The sequence below is a fragment of the Acanthaster planci genome, linkage group LG12, assembly GCF_054643075.1.
Source record: "Acanthaster planci isolate LZ-2023a linkage group LG12, COTS_SCS, whole genome shotgun sequence".
NCBI lineage: Eukaryota > Metazoa > Echinodermata > Asteroidea > Valvatida > Acanthasteridae > Acanthaster > Acanthaster planci.
Window position 1 is genome coordinate 10,700,754 of NC_141788.1, and position 26,667 is coordinate 10,727,420.

A 26,667-nucleotide genomic window follows, 5' to 3' on the forward strand; every position below is an offset into this window, starting at 1 on the left:
TAAATGTACAACTGTAAATTTGTTTTATTTGCATACAGAAAGTGATTGGGTGGGACACTGATTCAATAACATGAATGCATTGACAAAGAATCAGTCTTAAAGTTTGACGTTTGGATATCCAAGATGGCAGAATAAGCCTAAATTCAGTACAATGCAAGTGAATGTACACACATTTTCCAATTTGATATCGCAGGACTTTTGAGCTCTTCTGTTAAAAAAATGCTGTTATTTGTACAAAATGATATGATGTTAGGAAAACTTATCTCCTAATTTTCCAGACACTTTCCTGGCTGAAGATGTCAGCTTTTTGAAACTTAACAAAACTCTAGTCCAACATGTTCGTGGTCTACTTTGGTCAAAATTACATCTCTGAACCCCACATAATGTGACCTCTTTCTACGCTCGGCCTAAACAAGATCTGCACAGCTAAAATGCACATACACAGTGCAATCTTAGAATGAAAATAGAATACGTGTTTATGAAAACAAAGTTGTACTTGCGCATCATGCTATTAAGAGAAGTTATTACATATAAATAACTTTGTCAAAAATAATTTAAATAATGAAAATACAAGTTATTTACAAATTTACAAATTCTTGTTGAAAAAAAATACATGTACTTCAATTTTGGTTTGGTAAAAAACATAGTCAATGCACATTGTTATAAATTTAGTTTTTCTGATAGCTTACTTTTCAGTTCCTTGACACAAAACGTCTTTCCACATCCAGCTGAGATACGAATACACAATGTTTCCTGCGAAGGAATGGGTGCTCAAAGCATCGGCTATGCAAGGTAACAATCAATTACCATTTGGTTGTTTTCTGTGAACTATTTAAACAAGACAGCACCATCATGCTTGTCAAGTTGACTCTCTGGACAGCAGCACAGGCAGGCCACGCGTCATGATCTTCTGTGACCGGCAAAAGTAGTCCATGTAGGTCAGTACCCTCCCACCTCAGAAACTGATCCATATTTCAATCCCCATGAGTTGCCTTATAGCAATCTCTGGAGGGCGACTGGCCAATCATGGCCAAAGTGGGAGAGGGAGTCGAGTGTTCTGTCTGGTGATCTCATGCACCAGATCAAGGAGTATCTGCTTCACTCACACGTGCTGCAGGATTGGAAGGAAAAAGAGATGAGATTTCAGGAGACAACTGTCAGAATTACTCAAATCAAGGGATTACAAATTGGAAATGTTTCTGGTTTTCTGACTATGACATATGAACATCTTCTGAGAGCAGGTAATATTGCCTGAACAGGAGTATCAACACTGGACACAAAATGGCTTCCCCTGGCATTTTATCCATATCACACACAGCTGCTCTAATTCTTAGCTATGCCTTTGACAATTTTCCTGCAGTTTGGTATGCATGCAAAGACATCCATATATATCCATGTCAAGTTTCAATCCATTCAAAAGAATTCTGTCATGATTTTAAACAATTCTCAATGCGGTTCATGCCACCCAACATAAAAAAGTCTCATACTCCTTCAGAGTGGTGAAGTGAGCACTTTTTTTGGTGAAAAACACTGTGTATCGCAATGCCAGGTGTACACATAATTACTTTGTGTTGCAAAAAATATTTATATGTTCATGGCAATCTGAAGTTTCCACTGCAAGGGACTACACAGGATGGAGGACATCACTTACATCTGGTGGCCAGCAGTGTATTGCCATGGTTACAGGAGACGGAGGTAATCACAAACGGTTCTTCCTCATTCAGGTCCACTTTCTGTGGTATGGCGGAATGGTCTTCCAGGCGGCCCAGTCGACCTCTGGAGCTCTTACCCCAGGAAAAAACTTGTCCATCTGGGCAAAAGTTCAACGAATAAACACACCAGTAACCAAACAGGGCATATAATCTGGCTTTACGCCACTACTGAGGACCTCTATTCCCATCTTTTGTTTCTCCTTTTTGGCCCTCTTCTCATGATGGCCTGTGAGGACTCTATCTAGGGACTTGGCTGCAGGTTCTTACCCCATTGCTTTCTTCACCGTTTGTCACATGTCCTCAGTAGTAATGGAAGTACCAGTCGCAGACAGATATGAGGACAAACACAAAAGCCTTCAAGTGAGATTTGAATCGGTCAAATAATAATTTATGCCAGCATTGGCCCACCCACAAACCAAATATTCATGGTAAGGACGACTCCCACTGAACTTAAGTACTCAATCTACCCCATTGTGAGATGCAAGACAATCATGCCTATCTGACTCCACTGGTCGGTCTCACCTGATGCTAATGCAACAGTGAACATATCCCCACATGCCACGGCTGTAATTGCAACATCCTCGTGGAATACGGGAGAGCAAGGGATTCTGGGAGAGTTGGTTTCAGTCTCGCAACCAAGCTGGCCAAACTGGTTGGAGCCAAGAGTGAAGCATACATTGTCATCTGCAGATCATTGAAAACAAAATTCACACAGGGGGTCAGGTTGGTGCAGTGGTACTTTGTGAGCCTTGCACCCCTTCAATCTGGGTTCAAATCCCATACAAGGCTGTATGTGGATTAGGTCTTCAGTCCCCATCTACATCAAGTGATACATGTATTGTCTTTTTACGAAAGTCAGGGCTTTCTTGATTCCAGGAAAAAGGGGGCAAGTCTACTATCTTTATCTGCATACACATGTACAGGCCTGTGGCCTTGTGGTTAGGGTCTGTAGCTTCTGATCATAGGGTCAGGGGTTCGAATCCAGCTGGTGGCAGCATGTTGTGATCCTGGGCAAGTCACTTTACCCCTATGTGCCTCTCTCCACCCAGGAGTAAATGGGTACCTGTGAGGGCAGATATGGTCGTTAGCTGTGTGCACCTGATACAGCAGGGCTGCATCAGGCTAGTATACTCCCCAGGGAGCCGAGATAGGGTCGGGAATGTTCAGATGTTGAGAGCCAAATGTGCAGGGATATTGATACTGGGAGATACTGTGTGCCTTATAAAAGCTTTGATATTTTTTTAATCATTACGTACCAGTACGCCATTTGCTCTGCAAAGACGGCTAGTATTAGGAAAAACGAAATACGTTTCTGGTCCCCAGAATATGAATGCAGCATTTTTCTGCCACCTCTACAAAGCGAATACTTCATCCGTCTTCTCCTTCCTCTTCCGCCAATGGATCCCTCTGGGAATATCGGCACACTAAATAGGTAATAATGTTGCAAAAACCTAGTCGTCTACAGAGCTGCTCCACAATATTCTCTTCATAACAGAAATTGACTGTGTCCATGAGTATCCTTGTCCCTGCTTCGGTATTACGGACTACATAGGACATTTTATGTGAAACAGGTAAACAATGCCATGATTTTCTAAAGACACGTCATGCCATCAAATCATGCCGCTGTGTCCTGCTGTCCCATTGCCTCAGTGTTGACGTGCGATGGCACGACACAATGGGTGACACCATGATGGGACAATGTATTAACCGACATGGAGAAAACAGACGATAGCATGACACAAAGGGTGACAAAAGGTCAGGCACCGCAATACCATAAAGGGACACCATGACATGATGCACATCTGTCTTCTTTTGGACACTTCATGGGTTTTCCCCTAATATATCTGGTCTTCCACCTCTGAAGCTCAACGGTAATAGTGGTAAAATGCCCTGCTTGTGGACACAAACACATCCTTAACCTTTGTTACAGGGCAATGTGCATCTGCCTTCACAAATGCTATCAATGTATCGCATGCACAGCAGAGCTTGTCAACCACAACTGTGCAATGTATCAAACTCGAATTTACAGACTTGCATCTCACAGACATCATGTCTCAAGCCCCGGGGAAGGGGGTTGACCATCCCACAATTCACTACTCTGACAATCAGAATGACCTGGGCACATTCTTTCAGTCACAAAAATTCACGGCACACTTCATACCTGTAACCATGGCAGCATGAGCTGTTCCTATGGCAACACTCCTGACTGGCAATTGGTGAATAGGGTGGGAAGCCACCAGAGTGTAGGTATGCATCTCGTCAACTTTGACGCGTGTCTTCGTGTTTGGACCGACATCATCCAGACCAAGCTTGTTGTATCTTTGGAAGGGGAGAGGGGGTCGTGAGATCAGTCTTGTCAAAAGTTTGTCCATGATGTTGGGACCAAAAGGTAAAGTATACACATGTCCAGAATAAGGATGGACCAGTCTGATAAAAACGGAAATCATTGCAGCAAGTTAATTGGATTAGATGTGAAATTCCACTTAATCGTTACAGAGTATGGGTTTTGAACAATTTGGAGACAAAAAGTCATGGGAACAATTGTTTTCCTCTCAATGCAGTTTGGACTTTCCTAGCAAAAGAACATGTCCTCTTGAATGTGTGTAGGGCCTATCCACACAGATCAGCATGAGCTGACAACCTTCCCGTTGATTAAATAATTAGGAGTGTTAAAGCTTTCAGAAGACGTCCAGAAAACTGTCAATTTTTACATGTGACTAGGGTTCTCCTGACTCCTGAAGAAATGATGGGGAAACTAGGCATCTACGATTTTTATCCTTGTTGATAAAAAGGCAAGCATACGTGTATTTCAAAATCGACCTGTGTACAGTAAGTCAAAGCCCCAAAAGTCTCCATGGGGTTTTCCTATGCTGTGTGGACTAGTATCTCGACTCCATTTACAGGGGCAAGTGAAATGGCAAGTGACTTTCTGTCCGGGTTGTCAGAGCTTTCAAGATGTCTACCAGGTAGCTTGAGCACACACCTGTTGCTTCCACATGCCAGAACTTTCTTGTCTGTTGTCAGCAGCAGAGAGCAATCTAAGCCACAGTGTACCGAGGCAATGTGGCACACTGCTGGAAGGCTGACACTCTGTGGTGAAGGAAAGGATTCCTGACTGTCCAGACCTAGGCGTCCTATAAACAGGATGAGAACAATAGTCTAGAGTGGTAATCAAGTCACCAGTCTATTACGAGTCAATTGCATTTACAACTACAATTTATTCAGCCTCAAGACACAACCTACGTAAATTGACAAATGTCTTCATTTGTCCTTGTTAATATCCCGTTTGCTTCCAAACTAGTCTGACCTCAGGTGCATTGACTCATGAGTGGACTTCAGACTGATGACAGCACAACCCACTTTCTGAACGTCAGGTACCAGACCAAAAGACAACTGAAGAAGGGGGGATAATTCCCTTTGAATGGCAATAACTTGTTCATGCCTTTGTACATCTTGTGGATGGTATTATTTTTGGCCATACAGTTCGATTTCAAAGAAAAAAAGCAAGATAAAGCCTGTATCTTTACAGCCAAATGCCGCACACACCGATTCAAAGAGTCATTGGAACAGTTCTTGCAATGCAGAGACATGTTTTTAAAGACACCCCAGGGTACACCCGCAGAGCAATGGTTGCTACAACAGGCTGTGCATAGTGGTCAAGTTCATTTTCAATAACACAGTCCACTTCCAAAGCCTTCTGGGCTTTGTAAGCATGTGCAAAATCAATGGAGAATTAATGTGTTCAGATGCCAGCCGGAGGTGAGTTGAGGCATGATTGTCATTTTAACTCATCAGCCATGTCTGTGTTTGAAGACAGTCAGATTTTATAAACTAATCAGCGCCAAGTAGTTTAGCACAATAAAAGAAAGTTCTAAAACAAGTTGAAAGAGGAAAGCCATCATCTGCCTGATTAACGCAACCCCCTAGGGTGTATGTAAAATCGTATTGAAATTGGAGGATTTGGGACTGTTAGGGTTAATCATTCACTTCTTTTAACCACGTGGCATTTCTTTGGACTGTATTTTGGTAATCCTCCAATGATTTGATAGAAACCAGTTCAACAGTATTCAGTTCCAGCATTTTCACTGTGTCTTTAATGGTTCAATTTGACCAGGATCTAAACACCACACCAAAGATGTAGAGGACCATTCACAATCTAAATTGTTTAACAACAACTTAGCTGGTAACCCACTCCAGGTAAGCAGAAGTCTTTCAAGGCTCACAGCTCAGCAATATTACCGTTGTCTCCTCTCCCCCAGGAAAACACTTCGTTGTCAGTGGTGACAGCCATGACGTGCGATGCACCACATGATACCATGACAACCTCGTAACCTAGCAACTCCTCCACGATTTTGGCCTGGGAGACGTCGTGGTAGTTGCCATGCCCCAGGCTGCCATGGGCTCCACTGCCATAAGTCATCAGTATGCCTCTGTCTAAAAACAAGGCAGAGACAAACTTGACAATGGACTGAACACTAAAGTGTCAAATAAAGAGGTTAGGCCAACATTTGAATATCAGTGTTGCCTGCTACAGGGGCACAATACAACAGCCGGTCTTAAAGGTACAGTCCATCGTTTCGTGATTTGTACATTTTGTTCCTTTGAGGCAATACAATTATTTAAAATCTAAAGAAGAGTGTTAAAGAACAAACCTGGCGAAGTTTCAGCTCAGTGAATAATGTACATTCCGGGCAAAAACATTATTCTAGTATGTTGATTTCAGACCGAGTCATGTTTTTGAGTTGTGTCTGAATTCAGCATCTATGATAGGACACTTTCTCACATTCATTCCAATGCAGCTATGCAATGTCAAGCACTGGACTGCCAAATTACAGTAACAATATGCACGCGAGTGTGTCGTGTCAACACTTGCACATGCTTCTAATGACAATTTTCGAACAAAGCATCTTTGCAAATACCCTTCTTTCCTTGTTTTCTCCAAAATGAGAGCTTGCTCAAAAAGAAGATTTCCACAGAAAGTTTAGTCCCATGACTATCTTTAAACCAAGCATGCTTTTCAACAACAATTTTGTCCACTTAGACAAGTGCAAATGATGGACTGTACAAGTACCTTTGAAGCTGTCTATGCGTGCTCTCTGGTCTTAACACCACAAGTACACCAGTGGTGCATAAATCGGTTTGGAACAGTAGCAAGAATGTACTGGCAATGCTGTGAGCCTTAGACATAAACTTTTGGCAGTTTTGAGAACAATATTTTCTGGTCTCCACTGCAAGACATGAATGCATGCAATGCCCAGTGTGATGGTCCAAGTGCATGCTATTTAAAAGCAGACAGCTCTCTCTCATTCACAACAGGCCCATGTATGATGACACCAGCTCGGTTTACATGTACACTTTTCAATGATGGGGGGCAGGACGGATTTCACGGTCCATTGGAAAGTGCACATGTAAACAAACCACACATTGGCCCACTGGAGAGCAAACTCTGACCTCCCAGGCACTTTCTACTTGGAAACTCGCCCCAATTTTTCATAATTCAGCAGTTGTAAGCAATATCCACTGACACATTCCTGGCCTTGAAAAGTGGGTCACCAAGACCCATGCATACATCTGAACATGGCCAATACCAGAGGTTTAGTCCATGGAGTTGCTTAGCACTCCAACACTAACAAGTTGATATCAGTTACCGGTAGCCGGTGTTTTCCCAAGAAAGAAAGCTTCTACACTTAGCAGGTTTTGGTGGTTAAAAGTTATTGTTTCGGTTACTGAATTTGAGTGGATTTTTGGGTAGTTAGGAATAGGTTGGCATTAGGGTAATAAGGAATACTTGGCTTTATCCTGGACCAAATGAATGCGGGAGATACGTAGAGGTCTGCATGATTCAAGTTTTGCAGGAATTTTACACTGGGTTGGTGTAAAGTTTATATCTGGGTTTTGCTTTTGTCTATGTAAGGAACGGCTTTCATTTCATGGAGAGTGGATCTATCTTCTATCTCGAAACTGACAGGTACTCGATGTGCAAAATTATGACACTCTGTTGCCCATCAAAAATAAAAAACAAAAACACAAGTATTAACCATGATTGATTTCAAGAGAGCACTTAGAATACACAGCTTCCTGCAGTGTTAACTAATGCTGACAAACTCCACATCCTGTCAGGAAAGAGACAAGGTAGTTAACATAGTAGGACCCCGGCCCAATTTCACAGAGCTGCTTAACAGTTAGCAGGAAAGCTGTGCTTACTATAGAAGAAAAACTTGCTTACCTTTGGCACTATTTCATTGTGGTGCTTGGCCTAGTTGTTCTTACAGCCATTGAGATCTCCATTGTTTTGTTTCTACGTTAAGCAAGTTTTTCATCCAAGGTCAGCGTGCTGTTTGCCATGCTTACTGCTTACAGTCTCCATGAAATACACAGCGCCTCTGTAAGCATAAAATTGTGTGCTGAGCAGCCTGAAATTGGGCCCAGTACTCTTGCACTATTTTCCTCCAAACCATGTTAATGTTATGTACCTGTCAAGCAAGCTGTGAACATATCCCCACAGGACACATGCTGGATGGTGACCGCTGACTGACCTTCTAAGTAGCGTGGGATGAAGGTAGGGTACTGCTGGTCAACAGCTCCAGGCAACATGGTGGAATCTGCCCCAACTGATGAAGACTGTCAGAAGAACATGATCGATACCAGGTTAACATCTTGGACTCCATGCAGAGGCTAATAATGGTACTATCTAGCAAAGCATCACACAATGTGTGAGAACTGGGTCTCATGGGCAATTGGTACTGAACATGCATGTCCACTTTCAGCAGCATGTGCACAAACCCAATGGCCTCTTTGCTTGAGCAAAACACACCAGAGTGAAAGTGCACAGGGGAAAAAGCACCCGACTATTTTAACAGCTGTGAACTGAATGCTGAAATTTACAACCAGGCCTCAACTTCAACAGTGACCACGACATCCAATATCTTTGATGCCCTTTACTTTACCACCGGGACCTTCACAAATATGACAGAACCCAATGCCTCAGGCTTAGTATTTCCATGCCTTCTGGCAATAGAGCCCTATATGTAGCATTACCCATCCATCTCTTCTGCTTTTTTTCTAAAGTCATCAAAAACCCCTGATGGACAGTCCAAAATCAGTTCAAAATGCCATGTCATTAGGGCAACCAGTGTATGTCTACATATCAAGTATGCATGTATCTTCATGGAAATACATGCATGTACAAATGACAAGCACAAGTATTCGCAGTGGAGTAATCGCACGTGGCAAGTAATTAAACACCTTGTATCATTTAAATTGACTGTAGCTGCTTCTCATTGTTAACATACAGGATAACATGTATGTATGTGCACAAATATCACACCCAAACCTCACTCAGTGTAAAATACCCAGTTTGGTGTCTTGTATTACTACACCTCATAAATATTCATGAACAAATCGGAGCGCGTCATTGGCCGATTCCACCTTGCGTCTGGGAAGTAGAAATGATACGCAACCAGGTGACGTCATAGCGGTGAGTATTCACCTCGCTACAGTGCAGTAGTTTTTTGGTAGCATCAAAAATCCCTCTGGAACTCACCGTGTAAATATGTAGTTTGTGTCACGTAATCTTTACGGAACCAGTCTGGAGTTGTATCCTAATAATTATTACAGTAAAGATCCAAAACGTATGTAAGCACCAGACTATTGAAACCCTGTTTCTATGCACATCTGCACTCCACTATCATTACATGGAAATTTTGCAGCTGAGAAACAACAATGGCGTCTGTGAGTACAAGTAACGTGAGATTTCTGTTTGAATATTTATGAAGTGTAGTGAAACAAATACAGCATGGTTTACTGCGGGAAAATAGTGGGAATCACTGGTTCCTTGCGTCGGGAGGTAGTCAAACTGACCTACACCGAGGAACCAGTAATTCCCACTACTTCCCCTTGCTGTGTTTGTATACAACTGATACCTAATAGCAACTATTTGCACAAAGATTTCAAATTTCACTGTTGAGGCAAACTGTGAACAGCATCAATGAGAGGTGCTCACCTCCCAGATGATAAGTCGTCCGTTCTTTGTGACAGCCACCTTCTGAGTGCGGCCGGTGGCAACCTGAACTATCTGGGTGTCGCTGTGGGGGAGGGGGAGTCTGACAGGGGTGATGACCCCATGACCCCAGAAAGAGACAGTCGAGAGTGGGCGGAGCTTGGGCACGTTGGAGGTGCTACTGTCCAGAACTACACTGGAGCCTTACGGGAGAGAATGGAAAAAAGTTTCTTAAAGGGTTAACTCAATAAACTGCAGCAGAATGCCATGCCATTGCACCACCTGAACAAGCCATTCGGATGTTAATTTGAATCCTCACCTCTTAATCACAATTGCCAAGCTGTGTAACAGACCCTAAACTTTTTTCAGGCAGCCGCGAAAGTCAAAAAGCATGAAACTGCATATTCTAGGACAGTTTTGGTGATTTTAGTGACTAAAATCTTACATGTACCAACCCTATAAAAAGCCAGTGCAATGGAATCTTAACACTAGAGACATGAATCGTTCTTTTTGGTGAAAAGACTTACTTTTCCTGGAGAGGGATTTCTTGCTGTTCTTTTGGTTCTGTACCTTGGAGTTTACAGAGCTGGATGAAACCACAAATGGCTTGGGAATCCTGCAACAATAACAAATGCAAATTCAGACAACAGGAGAGGGAATTTTAGATTGGTCACTCATGACAAGACGGCCATGTCAATATGTTCAACACTGGGTAGGGTTGGGGACAGTAACGTTCTTTCACTTTCCTTCCTGATGTGGGTTTGATCAGTCCTTGTGCAATTCAGGTGTACATGCGTGCTTAGTGTGGTTTGGTTTTTCATCAGCCTATGGTGTAACCAGCTTTCTTTGGCTTTTCAGGGACTGTACCATGGATGCATAAATCAACCTGCTTTGAGTGATGCGGAAAAACAAGCATCTCATCAAGGTGATGCATTGTGTGTTTTATTTCTGAAGCCAAGGGACAACGGAACACTCAACCAATCACTGACAGAAGCTGGATTGGTCACACTGCAAGATGAAGCAGTCAGCAGTAAACACATCGCCATCTGTAGATTCTGCTAAGTTTGAGGAGCATCATGCCAATCAAAACTACAAACTCCGGCAAACAAAAATCTGTTGCAATCTGAAATTAACTGAATGCCAGTTGCAGGACAAGTCCAACCTATTTTGCTGCTGTAAAGTATGTGATATTACAACATTAAAATTTCTCCAAAAAGGTCTTCTTATATTGAATGTTTGGAACACTCTCTACAGACTTTCAGCTTAACACAACTACCAAGTGGAAACAATTCTGACAAGTTATGCTCTGGGAAACGTGTGGGTCTGTGTGCATGTAGCATCCTGCACAGAATTAACTTTTGGAACAATTTGACAATAACAATTAGATTCCCTGAATCTATGATATTCAATGTAATCTGCTAAATGTGATGGTGCCAGACTATGTTGAGTTCCAAACTTCACTTTCTATACCCAGCAAGAAATGAGACCGAGGGGTACCCCCCAACATGTCCAATCCCTATACACATTCCAGACTATTGTTACTTAACACATCCCCCCAAGATGTCTGAAAGGAATTCCCCAGATTCCTGCGAGACAATGACCAACACAAAGCAGGGGGGGTTCTCTCCGTCTCATACCTTGCTGCATATGTCACTTTCAGGTATTTTTTAAATGTGGCTTAAAAACATGTAGATGTAATTTATCACAAAATTTAAATTATTCTAAACAAAAACCGGCATGGATTTGCATGAACTCTTATTTTGTCACTGTTGTTTAACAATATTCTCAACTTACTTCAGCGGGCATTTGACCCGTCCAATCTCCATATAGACATTGGCCAACATTTTGATGATGATCGGCTCTGCTATCACTTGGTTGATGGACGGTCTCTTGTCAGGATCCAAGTGCAGCATTTGCAGCAAAAGCCGTTTCAACTCGTCACTGTAGCGGTCCGAGATTGGTGCAATGAATCCACGCATGATTTTCATCACCAAAGCAGGCAGATTCTGAAGGGCAAACATGCAGCATGAAACAATCAAGTATCAATTCTCAACCTGGAGACTTGTCAATGGAGATACCATTACCGCAGTGACACCCAAATCAGACGATGGTCATGCATTAATGACAGGTACATGTACATGCACATTTCACATGTCACTACATCTTTACTACTGGTCGTAGCGCCATTACTTAGAGTCATTTGAAAAAGTTAAGACCACCCATACAAAATCCATTAACCTTAAGAAAAACCAAACTTAAACCCATCAATCATGGCAACTTATGTTTATTTTAGTATCTTGGTTAAACAGCTATTTGACTGCATTTCCATGATTTGAAATGTATATATTTAACACTAATATTTAGTGTGCCCTCCTTTATATCTGGTAACTTAGGCTGGCTTTTTCCCCCATGCTGACTTGCAGACAATATGTCATACAACATCTGCCTTTTCAAAAAAATTTCCTTCAAATGGGTATGTGCACTACACTGGTGTTATACACCACTGTAAAACATGTTGACTAATCATTCAATGTGACAATGGAATGCAGGCCAAGAGACAGAAATACCAATAAAATTACAGGTGGTCTTCAACTTTTGCAAATGACTGTACATGTATACAGCAAGTAATGGCTCCCTACTGCCGGTCAAACATTTGTTCTTTATCAGTCATGCAGTGCAATGATTCTTACACACGCTGAGATACTACTTCATGAAAAAACATCTTCCACTAAATCCTTCTGCAGTCCTTCACAAATCCACTTGGAAGTTTGGGAAGATTTTCAAGATTAGAAGAGGTAGATCCCAGTCCATTTCTTTCTTTGCACTAGGCTTAGCGTACAACATCCCTTAGAAGGTAAAGTACAAAGAACGTGCTATTGGTTTTCCTGCACGGAGTTGCAAGCACAATTTAGGAAAACCCCAAGCTGAAAAAGGAATAAGGGGCTAGCTTTCAGGTTCATGGATGGTCAAAACTTCTAATTCTAATTTCAAAAATAAAACTTCTAACATGGCAGCTGATTGTCTTTCCTACATTCCCACTTGCGGAAGCCAGAACAGCATTGAAATGTACGATATACACATGACTTACATCTGCTTCAAAGGCCCTTTTGAAGGTAAGCAGTTCATATAACACACAGCCTACAGCCCAGATGTCACTTTTCTGATTGTAACTGGATCAGTATGTTAAGGAAAGAACACTTCACACATATGCCAACATGTTGTAATGTTCATTATCAACGCTGAGTTTGACAGTGTAACCAGTTAACAAATGATTTCTGAAAATTGGTAAACCTACCCTAACATTTATTTCTCAAAACTGCATTATTAATTTCCTTTGCCCCATTTTAAGCAAAGCAAATCACAATTCCCATCTATTGACTATGCATTTTGGTTTCATGGCAAATTTTCTTTAACGGAACATACATGTACATGTGCTTTTAGAATAGAGGCGATATGCAACGGGCCGTACAAACACCAAATACAAAACTGTGGAGTTTTCTACAGGTTTGTTCAAAACACGGATGTGCCCAGCAGGCTTCACTTTGTACAGCAAGTTAGCACCCAGCCCAGTAAATTAATAGACATGTAGATAACTCAAGTATAGGTGGCATCAAGACCTAATTCCAAAGAAGTCTCAGCTGAAGAAGGAGGTGTTTTCACCAGCAACGTTTACAATTCAACATTTCAATATCTGTGTCAGTTCTTGCTATCAGCCACAGTTTGCAAACCGCTGACTAGGAAAAAGTACAACTTGAATGAAGCAAACAAAAGGTTTGGAAAAAGTACAATTGTGATGTAGCAAAAGAAAGCTTTTGATCTTCTCCAGGTGCAAGTTACCATTTCACCTTTGACAAACACAGAGGCTGAGGTGATAGCTGTAAGAAGCTACAGGTGCTGATAATTATGTACATGAAAGTAATCATGCATATTCATATGCCAGACACGTGGCAACAAGAATTATGGTGTATCTGCTAATTGTTCTTTGCCTCATTAAAAAAATTTTTATTCATTATGACGACAATTTGAGCCAAGTCTTTGGCCCAGGAGCAAGGATACGGTTTGCCTTCACACAGCTCAGGAGAGATGTAACAAGGAGTGCCTACCACGGTGAAGGCCTTGCTCTTACTGCTGAGAATCTTGGAGATGCCAAAGTCGGCTATCTTTAAGACATCCCGTCGCTTGTTGAGCAGGATGTTCTGCGTCTTCAGATCTCGGTGCAGGATTTGCTTAGAGTGGACGTGTTGAAGGGACAGGAGCAGCTGACAAAACAGGCGCAGAACTTCCTGGATAATGTCAAAGTTGCAGACTTTGTCAGCATTTGGGATGTAACCATATGGCACTAGACATCTCTTATTCTAATAGCTAACCAGCACCACCAAAAATAGCACGTCAGAATGTCCAACAGTCTATATTTAAGATCCAGCCTGTGCATGTCCATAACGCTCAGCTTTATCAAGCACTTAGCACAAGTGGCAATGGGAATTCATAAAACACTAAATGAAACTCAGAACATAAAGGGCAATTTTATACTTTATACATAATTCTGAACATAAATGAAACTGAACATTAATCAAAATGGTTTTGCAATTCTGACAGATTCAGAACTTTTCAGAAATGATAGGAATACCTCCCATTTTAGTCACATGACCATAGTGATAACTGGACCAAAAGATTCTCTCTGTTAATCGGACGCAGTCTATCAAAGCACATAATTTATAGTGAATTTATGACAATTACGGCAGCTGCTTGTCATATCAGATAAGTTGGTTAAGTGTAGCACATTTAAGTTTGGTTTTGATTTGTGTCAATGTTTGAACATTCATCCAACTGTGATGGCTGTTTCAGGTCTTCTCATCTTCCATTCTTTTGGGGGGGGTGGATTGTGAACTGGTTAGCATTTCTTCACAAATGAAACTGCATTTTTTTACAAATTGGGACCTCTAGCCCAGTAATAGTTTGCCACTCTTATTTAGCTAATCCACTGTTTTCAGAGCCAAATGGCAACATATCAAAAATAACAGGGGTGCTCAGTGGTTCAAAGTTAGGTTGAAGTTCAGATTGAAAGAGACCAAGCTGTCCATTCTCACCCCTTCTTCTAGTAGGGCACTTCCTCTGTGCTGCAGATAATCAAACAGAGTTCCACCTGAAAAGATGTTTAAAAGATTGCTGTAATTGAAATACCTGTATAAGGAAAACGTCTGTGAAGAAAGAATGCCAGAGAACTTATGGTCTGCTTGGGAATACTCACCATGCAACGGCCAAGCCTCAAAGTGTTTCAGAGATGCGGTACATACAAGTGTGTTCAGTGCCATCCTGAAACTTGGGCAGAAAAATCCATCCTGAGTTTGTTTACCTTTGATTGAAATCCATTAAAAGGATAATTAACTCAGGAAGAATACAATATATTAGCACAAGAGTCAAGACTGCACTGAACACATACAGTGGCTCTCAAGAGTTCTTGAGGAAATTGATTTCTTTTTAAAAATGTGACTGATATATATTTTTTTCAATTAAACTTTCTGACCAAAAAAACCTCTTGCCCAGAGTGGTACCTTACGAAAAGAAAATCAGCATCAATTAATCAAGGAGAGTTTAGGGAAAAGCCACTCAGGTCTGTAAAGGAGCAGTCTCTAACCTTCAGCATACTCCATGACGATACTCAAGGCTTTGTCCTCCAGGAAGTTCTCATAATACTTGATGATGTTGGGATGATCCAACATGGCGAGTACCTTGGATTCATTGACAGCCACCTGTCGTTCCTCACCCGTCATCTGCTCAACCGGTATCTGCTTGATGATGACCAGTTCCTGGTCGCTGAGGCGACGGCAGAGATACACCGTCCTGGTATAAAACAATGACAAACTAGCCAAATACAAAATTCAGAACAGTCGAGTTGGCAAATGGTCTAGTTGGTAAATGGTCAAGTTGACTATGATACAGTATGTTTACATGTACTTGTATTCATGTCAACTTTTTTTACTCCGCCGAGTTGACTTGGGGCTGAGTTGCCCTGAGATCACATTGACTTGGAACTTGACCGAAATTCCGAGTTCCTTCTTCCATGCTTGGACCGAGTAGATTTTGGATCAAGTTGACACAAAACTTCCCAAGTTGATAGTGCACATTCGATAATGCAATACTTTGCACACATGCACTGTACATGAATGTACAAATACTTTCAACAATGAAGATACTGTACATCTCTTCTAATGAAGATACATGTAGTTCCTTAACGCGGTGCACTTTGGTATTCCCTTGACTTTCCTCATGCAAAGTTACCAAATTTCCTTGTTAACATTTTGACTGCCGTGCATAATCTCTCTGGGTGTTCCCATTTGCCAAACATAATACGCATGCATGAATATTTAATGGCTAATGTTTTGGTTTCTATATGTTGTACATTTAGTACATTCATTACTAATTAATAGATGGAGACAAAAACATAGTCTCTAGGAGATTTACATGTAACTTGTCTGGCAATGGCATAGAGTCGATTATTCCACTACATGTACATGTACATCAGCTACAAGTTACATGTATCTCATACCATATCACTATGGGATAACCCGTACAGTGTAGGTTGGCGATGGGATGACAAACTTCTTTGATTCTCTCTATCAGCTATGCAATAAAGCCATCTAAAAGTTTGGACTGTCAATGACAATATATTGTCATACATGTATGCTACGTGAACTGAGCCATCTTAGCCACAGTACATGTTACTTTTGCAAAATGACATCCCTTAGAGCTGAAAGTATGGAATATCATGTGTCACTATGAACTGCACAGAATAAATGGTAACATCAGAGAATCAGAGCAATCAGATGTATAAAAACAATCAGAAATCACAGCTGCTGTCAAGATATCAAAACAATTTGTTTACTTCGACGTTTTCAAAGTCACCGTTTTTTGTGCAAAGCTTCAGAAAAATGAGTCCATGTAAAAAATGTCTTGCACAATGTTTCAGAAAACTGGAATGAAACTTGTTCACTCTTGTGATTTATACAACATTATTTATAAGAAAATTTATTGATCATTGAATACTACTGATTGATTGAACTGCTTTGGGGTGGGACAAATACCGGTTGGTAATTTGTTCCCTTTTTTCGCTTCATTTGGCACAATAATTTTCTGAAAAAGGATAAAATGTCACCAGAGGCAAGGAAAGTTGCCCTCCTGCCCCCTGGATACACCAGTGTGATCAAATCTTTTAATATGAAAAGCTACAAGTGAAAATGTACATACTTGTATATGTATCTTGGCATTGTAGGCCTACGTGTATCAGTACATGTACATGAAGTAATGTCTTCTTCACTCTTGATTGAAAACAAAGTGTGTACACAATGTGACATGACCTTCCAAATTTTGCCAATTTCTGATTTCATTTCTAACAGCAAAAATACGAAAAAAAATTATTTGAACATAGGCCTAAACATTTAATACATGTCATGCTATGCATGTAGGCCTACATGCACATGTTGCATATACATGTATGGTATGTCCTCACCATTACCAGCAGCATATTTATTGTGTTATCAGTCATGTCAGTGATGCTGGTATCTGATATCAAACAGTGATATCTACCATTTTCTGATGTCTGTGATAGTATGTCCTAAAAAGTCGAAATCAGCAGGGGAAAATACCATTAACTTGCAAAAAAAGACCATTTTTCAGACCAGTCTCATGGACTTTGATAAACCACTGCATGCATGGGAAAATTTGTGAACTCTTTGAGTTTTCCCAGCTGATCAGATGATTCAGTTCCATCCTATTCGTTTATGTCAGTCACAACAGCTCCGTAGTCATTAAAACAGCTGTTAAACGTCGTTGGGCCTAGCAACTTCACTTTCGCTTTCATGACTTTCTTCAACCACTAGACCTGGAGTTTTTTTCCAGTTCTAGTCCTAAAACTATGCTTCCTGCATCAAGTACACACTGTACATGTACTTGTATGTACTAGGCTAGTTCTAAAACATGTAAACTTGTACATGTAGGCTTAAGTGGAAGTTAAAGCATTTTGATACCGTACCACGGTACCGTCTATAACACAGGAATGTTACGTACCCATAAGCTCCTCTCCCAACCACACGTATTTTCTCATACTTGTCCATCGCGTCATTCGTTTCACTTTCAGTCACTCAGCTCAGTTCTGAAGTTTGAGTCAAACTTCGACTCAGTAGGCCTACTCGGTAGTTCCCCACAACTCGCGCACTCGATCCACATCATGGCGCGAGCGCCGCGCACGATAGAAACATGAATGCTGGCAGCATGTATCACAACCGGTGGAAGCACGTATAATGCTGCTGATTCTGATGACAGGTCAAATGGCGTCACGGAAACATGAATTATGCAATAGGCATACTTATGTTGTAGGCCTACTTTTGTTGGGGGCACCGTGACGCCCGCGCCAGACGTCCCGCAAACCTGTTCTGGGTTGTCTTTTTCCCCTGGCAATTTTTGGTAAAGGTTGACAAACGCACATGTCATGGATGCGGTGCAAATGCGCAGAAATGCTCGTTCAAAGTACATGTAAGCAAGCCAAGTTTCTCCCCATGGCGTAAATCCCGGGGGATGGGGGTATGTACGTGTACCCTCCCCCCTTTGATCGGGGATGGGCTAGGCCCCCACTTTTTCGTGATGAGCGCAAAATTTAGGCAGATTGTGAAGAACTCTTCGAATTTCCAAACTACCAGAATGAATTTAACAGCACTCAATAGGAAGAACAGTAAAACAAAACCATCAATATACCGTGATTATGTAAGACTCTACAATGTAATATCCTGAACATCTGTATCCCAAACATCGCCCCTATATGGTGTTAAATGGTGTCAGCACCCCAACCCCGCGCTTTCAGATTTCCATGGCGGGGCAAGTCATCCCCAAGAATTCCAACCATTCATGCATCTCCACTATGGCGCCTTCTACTAATTCTAGTGAGAATTTCAGGCCAGCTCATTAGCGTTAAAAGTGCTCCAGCAGTATCTTTTGAAAAAGGAGATTGTATGGCCCCCAAAATAGTGAGATTGTGTAAACCTTTGCCAGAATTCACTCCCTGGGTCTTTGGGCTTTCATCTGAGAGCAGATTGGCTAAAAAAAAAAAAGAAGGTCGAAAAATGGTCCTGAGTGCCCGAGAAAGTTGAGGGTTGCGACTTGAAAAATGACTGCAAGCAGGTTTCGGAAAAATCACTATTCATGGAGTAATTTTGTTTTGTGGGAATAACTCAAAATGTAACCCACAGAAAATTGAAAAGAAATTGAAAGATTAGAGACCACACAATAATTTAACGTGCGTTTTATATACCTCAGGGATGTTGGTATGCACGTTATTGGGCCCTGAACAATGCCGATTTTACACTGTTTTCAATGGGGCTTGAATTAGTAGACTACACCCTAGCTATGTACGGGTTGGTTTCACACATTGCATAAATTATTCATGTGTTGACAACCCCCGCACAATTTAGTGACGTCAAATAATCTTTAATAAATAATCATTATTGTCCCTTCCTCTGGTTGTGAAACTGTCTTGTACTTATTTCAGAAAACTCATTCTGCTTGCTGTGGGTTTATGTTTGGGTAAAGATCCTTGGTATACTATCAGAATAGTAGAAAAGCAGATTTTACGTCTTTGCAACATGCATTTTTTAAATTTTTCTACTCTTCTGCTACCTCAAAAGCAGAATGACCATTTTACTGCAATGGACTTTCCACTTTTCTGCAACAACAAAAGTAGTTTTACTTTTCCTGTTTTTAATGGCGGCCGAAAAGTGGCCATCTGCTTTTTACCTGGCAAACAAGCAGGAAAGTGGATTGAACGTTTTGACGACAACCATTAATTCAATTTTTCTGCAATAGGCCGTGAATGGGATCATAAACCTGTAGGTTTCCGTTGTGAGGGAGTGAAGACGTATAGAAAAAATACTTAAAGCATACTTTCTGTGGACCTATGAGGCATAGAAAACAGTATCTCAAAGGAAATACAGTTTTACAGCTATCATCCAATAGAAACACGAGCTTGCTTGGGCTAAGGAAAACTTGTGAATCTTTAATTATAAAAGATAGGGTGGAGTGTAAATATTGGTTTATACGTCTTCGATCCCCAAAGGAAGGAAACGGTTATAACCTGAGGTTCACAACCATCTTCACGGCCCTTGGAAGGCAGAAAAGCAGATGGCCACTTTTCGGCCGCCTATGTAAAATTGCTCCTCCGATATAGAAAAAAAGCAAAAAAAAGTAGAATTCACGGTTATTATCAAGACGTTCGATCCTTATTTCTGCCTGTTCAAAGGAGAAAAGCATATGGCCGCTTTTCGGCCGCCAGCAAACGAAGAAAAAGTTAAATCAGCTTTTCTCGAATCAGAAAAGCAGAGAAATAGAAAAACGCATAACCAAACAATGTTCGTTCTTCTTTTTGAGTTGGCAAAGAAGTAGAAAAGTCGAATATTATGTATAAAAAATGGAAAAGGAAAAGAGAAATGCAACTCAGAAATAAACGAACAACTCATAAACAAACAAATAAATCAGAAATCAACGAACAACTTAGAAATGAACGGCCACTCAGAGATAAACGGCAACTAATAAATATACGAAAAGCGGAACTTCACGAGACGATCCGAATACTACTAGTCTTGGACCCGAGGCGTACTTGGTTAGAGCGTGCTAAACACGGGCACGCCAGGAAGGCAGGCCGTGCAGCAGTACAGACGTGGGTATAAAATCTAAACCCGAAATACGTCTAATCATGGCTCCACAAGCCAAGGGACTCTTTTGTCTAGAGCTAGATCTGGGTCTTTTCTCCATTGGAAATACACGGAGACTCGCAGACAGTAGACCCAGCCGTAGCTATGGAAGCCCACTGGCATTTCGAAATGAAATGAAATGAATTTTTGAATTCAAGTTCCACCAGGGGCGAAGACTAGTATCCTCTGAAGACTAGCAATGAAACCATTTCGCATTGTGTGATGAAAATAATCCCGTAACCAACGTACCCCCACTTAACGGCATGCATGCACCCATCAAAAAAGACCTAGCTACATGTACATAGGACCTGTTTCGGTGTCTTTCTTTGCCCCTGCAGACTATGCATATTCTTACTACAGGAAGTGCAGGGATTGTTTTTAAGGCCCACGAAGCAGGCACAGGCCCTGTCTGTCTAGCCAAAGAGCTGTGGCAGCGCATGGTCTGACTGCCCGTAAACAAACATTTCTAGGCAAGTAGGCAGTGGATCGAGGGGCCTGACTACATTTGAGAGGCATTGTGTGATAGCCATCTTGCAGGGCAGTTCTTTTGTTCCGCAGCAGAAACCTGCTGTATGGCTACCTTGTGAAACAAAACACTGGCCTACAAGATGACAGCCATGCAAACTCTATATACAGGAAGAAAGAAATGTTCTTGGGGCCGTGTGGAAATAATTTTGGAAAGGCAAGGCACAGAGTCATAATTTCCCTCTAAGCAACGGTCCAATTCTGGCCAGTGGCGGAAATATACAGCGTTTATACAAATTACATGTGTGTCGGGGGGGGGGGGCAAAGGATACTTTGGAGACTTTGCGCTCCCCCCAACCACCACTGCAAGCGAAGCTATCTCTGTAGGATGCCAAGCAAAACCTCGCCAAGAAATATTCCCCATATGTTACTTTAACTATATTCACAAACTGGAAGCCACGTTCAGATATTACGGAAGTTGTGCACTACAAAAACAAGCTATGTTTGAATAAACCGTGTAAACATCATATTTGTAGACGAATGTACATGTACTTCGTCGGTAATGGGCAAGTTTCGAAGTTGATCCATTGTGAATTACTATACAAGTACAACCGTAAAGACTGTAACGTCAAAAATAAACAGAATGTATACAATACTCATCTCCTAAAAGGAAGTTGGCGCTTGTCAAAGTACAGACCACAATTGCAAGTGTTTTTATACATGTACTTGTGTAGGAGCACTTTTATAGACAGGCGACGTCGACGTCAACTGCAGAGTTGAGTTTGTAAGGACATGTAAAAACAATTCGATAGCATACACGATCAGTGCTTAGTAAACTGAAAGAATTAATTGATGCGATCGCATAGAGTCCAAAAAGACAACTTTTGAAGATTTCTGTGGGCTTCAAGTTTTATGCTCTCTGATCGAGAAATGCTTCAGCTTAAACTGAACAGTCTCTTTCAAGGCGTTTGAAAGGAGCTTATCGTGATGTGGGAGAATTTCAATATTGAAATATGCGCAGTGTGCGCAAATGAATACTGGGGATATGAAGTGGAACATTCTATTTCCCCTCGGCCTCGCCTTGGGCAAATATAATATCCCGTGGATTACCTCGAGAGGCTAGTTTATTTTACACCACTCCAGCAGTCATCAAGCTGTCAATTTTCGAGATGACCCCCCATGCCTTTTATTTACACAAGACGTGTGACAAGAAAACAGCCACTAAATGGACACGCTAAAACGTTTCTTTGGGTCTATAAAATAACTGTAATTTCAAGAAACCATTCAGACTAATTCCTCAGGAAAAAATTGAGCTATATGAAATTTTAGGAATTTTCAGCATTTTTGGGAGGCCATTACCTGCATTTTGGTCGTTCTTAGGTCTAGAATGTGTAGTTTCAGAACGAACACCTCTGAATGCAACAGTCTCGTGGAAAAGATGTGACTTAAAGCAGGGCTAGATGTGAAGGTCATAAGCAGTCACGTGCATGCCTCGGTGTCGTGGTCTCAGGAATCAGGGGAAAATGAGCACTGAGTAACTTGACATTTTTGTGACCTTTGTGTCGTGATTTGTGTAGCCTTGTATATTCAAATTGAACGTATATTTTGCAATTTTAAATCACAGCAAATGAAATGAATACCCACTTCTGACAGGTCATGGTAAAATAATAAGAATGCACATTTGTTGTGATTGGCAAGGAATACGTCAATCCCAAATCCCTGTCACGTATTTGTAACCACTTGAAACGTAATGCACGTTCATTTATTTGAAGGATGCAAAACAACGTCGAATGCTCGTTATTGCAAAAATGAAACCAGGTTTTCAAAATCTACTGTAAATCGAAATCGTTTTTTTACAACTTAGATCGTGCATTTTCCGAAATTGGCCGGGAAAACCCTTTATTAGCATTTTACGTGAATAAACTGCTTTCTCTGCAGATTTCATCACATGTATCCCACTTCTTCAAAGGCTCCTCATTTTGCTTGGGGATTTTTTTGCACAGTGATCTCCGCCTTGCACAACATTGATATTTATATCATTATTTCGTGTGTCGTATATTTTGCAGTTAGAGGTAAGTCGCCCAAATGGTGGTTGTCTATTACAGTGAGTGGGCAAGGAGGTCCATGATCATGTCACCCCCTGTCAGGACGCGTTCTCACGTCTGAACTTAACCGCATGGCCAGATCCTGCAGCTATAGACAACATTGATTATGTCGATTGGCGATTCCAAACTATTGACGCGTGTTCGCTCCCTCTAAATTTCTCAGGTTCTTCTTCATCCTATAACTGCGATAAATTCTTCTTGTGTGGTGCTTGGTGTTGTATTTAAAAAAATGCCCTAGTAACTACAGGATTTGCCGTGTGACAAGTGTGTAAAAGACAATTTCTGCCTCTCGAAATGATGGTGTTAGTCAGTAGGGGCAGAAAAACACTATTTGTTTTTGTTTTCGCGTGGATTTAATTGCAAGTCATTTCTGCTTTCGTTTCCTTGGAAAATCATTCATAGAAATACGAATAAGGAAGCACATACCACGTGAACGGATATGCAGAAAGAATACTGAAAATTACTGTTTTTGCCAGTTGATTAAATTCGATTGCTGATGAACCTGTTCCCAAGGCTTCTAAGGCATTTTGAATGAACAAAATGACCGTTATGAATAAATTTATTTATCGAAAGAGTGGTCAAATACCGAATCCTGATACACTGTTGATGTTCAAATGCTTAGATAATGGAAGATTCAATTTAAAATTTGAATGGGCCTATGGATAAGTGGACGACTCGGAGGCATCGTTGGCCAAGGATCTTTCCGACTCACTTGACTGTAACTTGAAATTACGCTGGTGTCTATGATAGTTGCTTCAGCCACTATATACCATAGAATCTCATAATTCCAAGTCGCTGTGAAGTAATTCGGACGCGGCCTTTAGCTTTTGTTGACTTTACGACGCCGAGCGCATGCGCTTGTAGGATGTAACCGCTGATCCTTCAAACCAATGAGCAACCGCTATACATGGCGCTATCGGGCACTCGATTTTGTTCTCCAGCGCACTGTTTGTTTTTTATGAGCTTCCCCTTTTTGTTTTACAGGAATTACTTCCCTTTTCTACCAGTCTTTTACTGATGTGTGTCACTCATGATCAAGATAACCAACAAAACTAAGTTGTATCTGGAGTCAGCTCGTCTGCCGGACTGTGAAAGGTAAGAAAAGTTGCAATGTGCGGGGTGTTCAGGGCGACTTCTTTTTGAACGTCTTTTGAGTTGTATTATTTCGGTTTAACGGAGAATTTTCAATCTTTTTTGAACATTTTGGAAAATCGTCATTAGTTTAATGTTTTCTATAATTTCACAATGCTTAGAAATCCTCATCCACATCTGATAGGCCTATCATTTACCTGAAATTAAAAAAGAACACAAGTACACTAACAAGAAAGAGAAAAAATAACAAGAGTGGAATAAAAGCGTGTGGCCATTGTTTACATCTTACAAAATAGGGATTTATTCATGGCTAGAGTGTGATTTTTTTTAAAATTGGCTATACGAAGGCGAAAATGAACTAGTTGTAAAATGTTTCTCGGCTATACATAGATAATAAGCTTTCCTGGAAACCCCAAGTTGATTTTTGAAATAATAGTGTCTGGATATTTTGGTATCATAAATGGACTTGAAACATATTTGCTCCAGCATATCTTATTCTCCTTATACAGAACTCTTTATTACCGTACCTTGTTACCTTGTCTGAATAACGGCATCCTGGCATGGGGAAGTGCACCCCTGTTAAATTGATTGGTTTTGCCAAAAAGGGGCTCTATGAGTAGTAAGTAGCTCTATCTTACCCATACAAATCCTTTTTTTTTACTCATTTCAGAACCCTGAAACTTAAAGATATTGCATTTCCAACTTGGAACATTGATGTATCAGTTATCTCACAATGTACTTCCTAATTGCATTACTTCCGTACTCTCTAGAAACCACGTTATCTACTCTCATTCTACTCGCCAAGCTTCTTATTTTCATACCTCTCTTACCCGAACTAATATCTATCTTACAACTGTTTAATACCAGGGTCCAAAATTGTGGAATGCTCCATTAAAATGCATCCTTGAAAATTGCAAGTAGCATTAATGTTTTCAAAGTCAATTTTACGACTCCTTTATCAGTGCACATCAAATACCTTGAGTTTCTCATTTAATCACATATTTCTCATATAATTACTCTTATCATGCCTGATGATTCATTGTTGTTATATATCATTTCCTGAATTGTAAATTAATTATACTGATAGTACGTGTAATTTCTATTCGATACTGCTTTGTCATCCTCCTTTGCTTGTTTATGTATTAGTCCCTAGTCTAGTGTTCTCAAATCATATTTGTAACTTATTAAGTTATCAGGGTTAAAGCACTGTCAGACCTCTCCACTTCCTGTCCACTGTATATGTCACATGTATTTGTTTATTTTTGCATAAGTGGAGAGGAAAAATAAACTGAAACTGAAACTGAAATAATCGAAATAATAGTCGATTCGGGAATGTTTTTTTTATTTATCCTCCATTTGACGTACACGCAGTTTGCGTCTTTCAGCGGTCTAGTTTTGCTATTAAATTCTCCAACCCGTTGTATTCTGCATCTCTACCTGCATCTTTTTTGCTTCCTATGAGGGAAATGTTCAGAATGGCATTATCCTCTAATTTTGCACAGTTCGCGACGAAACGCGAATTACGGATTGATTTCGAACTGCACAGCGAGACCGAGGGAAGCCCAATCGTGCCAGGTTTTTAAAGTACGTATTTTTTTCATTGCGAAAGAACGCAATAGTTTTGCGAAATAACTTAATACTTTTTTTGCGAAATAACCCAATACTTTTACGAAATAACCTAATATTATTGCAAAATAGCGCAATACTGTTGCGAAATAACGCTGTACTTTTGCGAAATAACGCTGATCAGCTTGTCGTGATAACTGTTGTTTCGTTGATTGTGTAGGCCTACATGAGTAATCGTCTGTAAAGGAACATGAGGTTTAAAACCCTTGAAGCTTTTACATCTCTCTTGGTTTAAGGTATTCTGACATTTAATGGTTTCTAGCTGTGAATCACCGTGTTATTGTAAGTTTAAGAACATTAAAGCGACGTTTGTCGCAATATGGACTATTTAGAAGAAGACATGTCGACATAAGTCGTCCATAGTCGATGTTGCTCTTTTTTTTACTGAAGCAAACACAAGAATCTGGATTTCAAAATGGATGCCGATGGATGCATTGAACAAAAGTGCTTATTGGCAGGATTCACCTTATCAAGCAGGGCCGTTTTCCAATACTCGACTTCGTCTCCGCTAAGGCTTCGTTCCCCGAACCAATCCGCGATTGTGGGCCTGAAGCATTTAAATTACATTGGATTACTGTAATTGTTGTTTTTTGCATCTTATTTCATGTTCTGTGGCACTATTAGACTGATTACTGCGCTTACAGCTTCAAAGTCAGCTAGTGCTAAAAACAGTTGAAGTCTGATACGGAGCCGAAGTTGAGTATTGGAAAACGGGCCAGGTGTTGCCTTGCTGCTCTTGGTTTTGGACGGCTAACAATAGAGGGCGCTTTCTTCTTGTATGCGTATTTCACAAAACTATTGCGTTATTTCGCAAAATTATTGCGTTATTTCGCAATAACAAATGTACTTTAAAAACCTTGGACGATTGGGCTTACGTAGAGACCCCCTTGCGTCACACTGAACTGTTGATGTCCATTATAAAGACTTCACAG

General features: G+C 40.8%; 2 protein-coding genes across 8 annotated transcripts in view; one reads left to right on the forward strand and one right to left on the reverse strand.

The window, feature by feature from the left end:
* Window positions 1-17,980, reverse strand: nek8 (NIMA related kinase 8). 5 transcript variants are annotated; one of them, XM_022236546.2, is made up of 15 exons: window positions 17,776-17,978; window positions 15,347-15,552; window positions 14,799-14,854; window positions 13,768-13,994; window positions 12,800-12,881; window positions 11,506-11,717; window positions 10,239-10,327; window positions 9,715-9,914; window positions 8,186-8,333; window positions 5,952-6,146; window positions 4,696-4,846; window positions 3,874-4,031; window positions 2,235-2,396; window positions 1,652-1,810; window positions 1-1,111 (listed from the first exon to the last, which is right to left on the reverse strand). In XM_022236546.2, exons 1-15 carry the CDS (start codon window positions 17,820-17,822, stop codon window positions 1,083-1,085), a joined length of 2,121 nt encoding a protein of 706 aa, XP_022092238.2. In that variant the 5' UTR covers window positions 17,823-17,978; the 3' UTR covers window positions 1-1,082. The 5 variants fall into 5 exon arrangements, 4 of the variants coding, with proteins under 4 accessions (XP_022092238.2, XP_087000432.1, XP_087000433.1 ...); XM_087144306.1 differs by lacking the exon at window positions 12,800-12,881 and having other exon boundaries at window positions 13,815-13,994; window positions 17,776-17,979; XM_087144307.1 differs by lacking the exons at window positions 15,347-15,552; window positions 17,776-17,978 and adding an exon at window positions 14,960-15,061.
* Window positions 17,981-23,961: 5,981 nt separating this feature from the next.
* LOC110980144 (receptor-type tyrosine-protein phosphatase kappa-like) overlaps window positions 23,962-26,667 on the forward strand; it is a 30,964-nt gene continuing 28,258 nt past the window's right edge. For all 3 annotated transcript variants that reach the window (XM_087144484.1, XM_087144486.1, XM_087144485.1), the window contains exon 1: window positions 23,962-24,112. The gene's annotated coding sequence lies outside the window, so the exon portion shown is untranslated. The remainder of the gene's footprint in view (window positions 24,113-26,667) is intronic.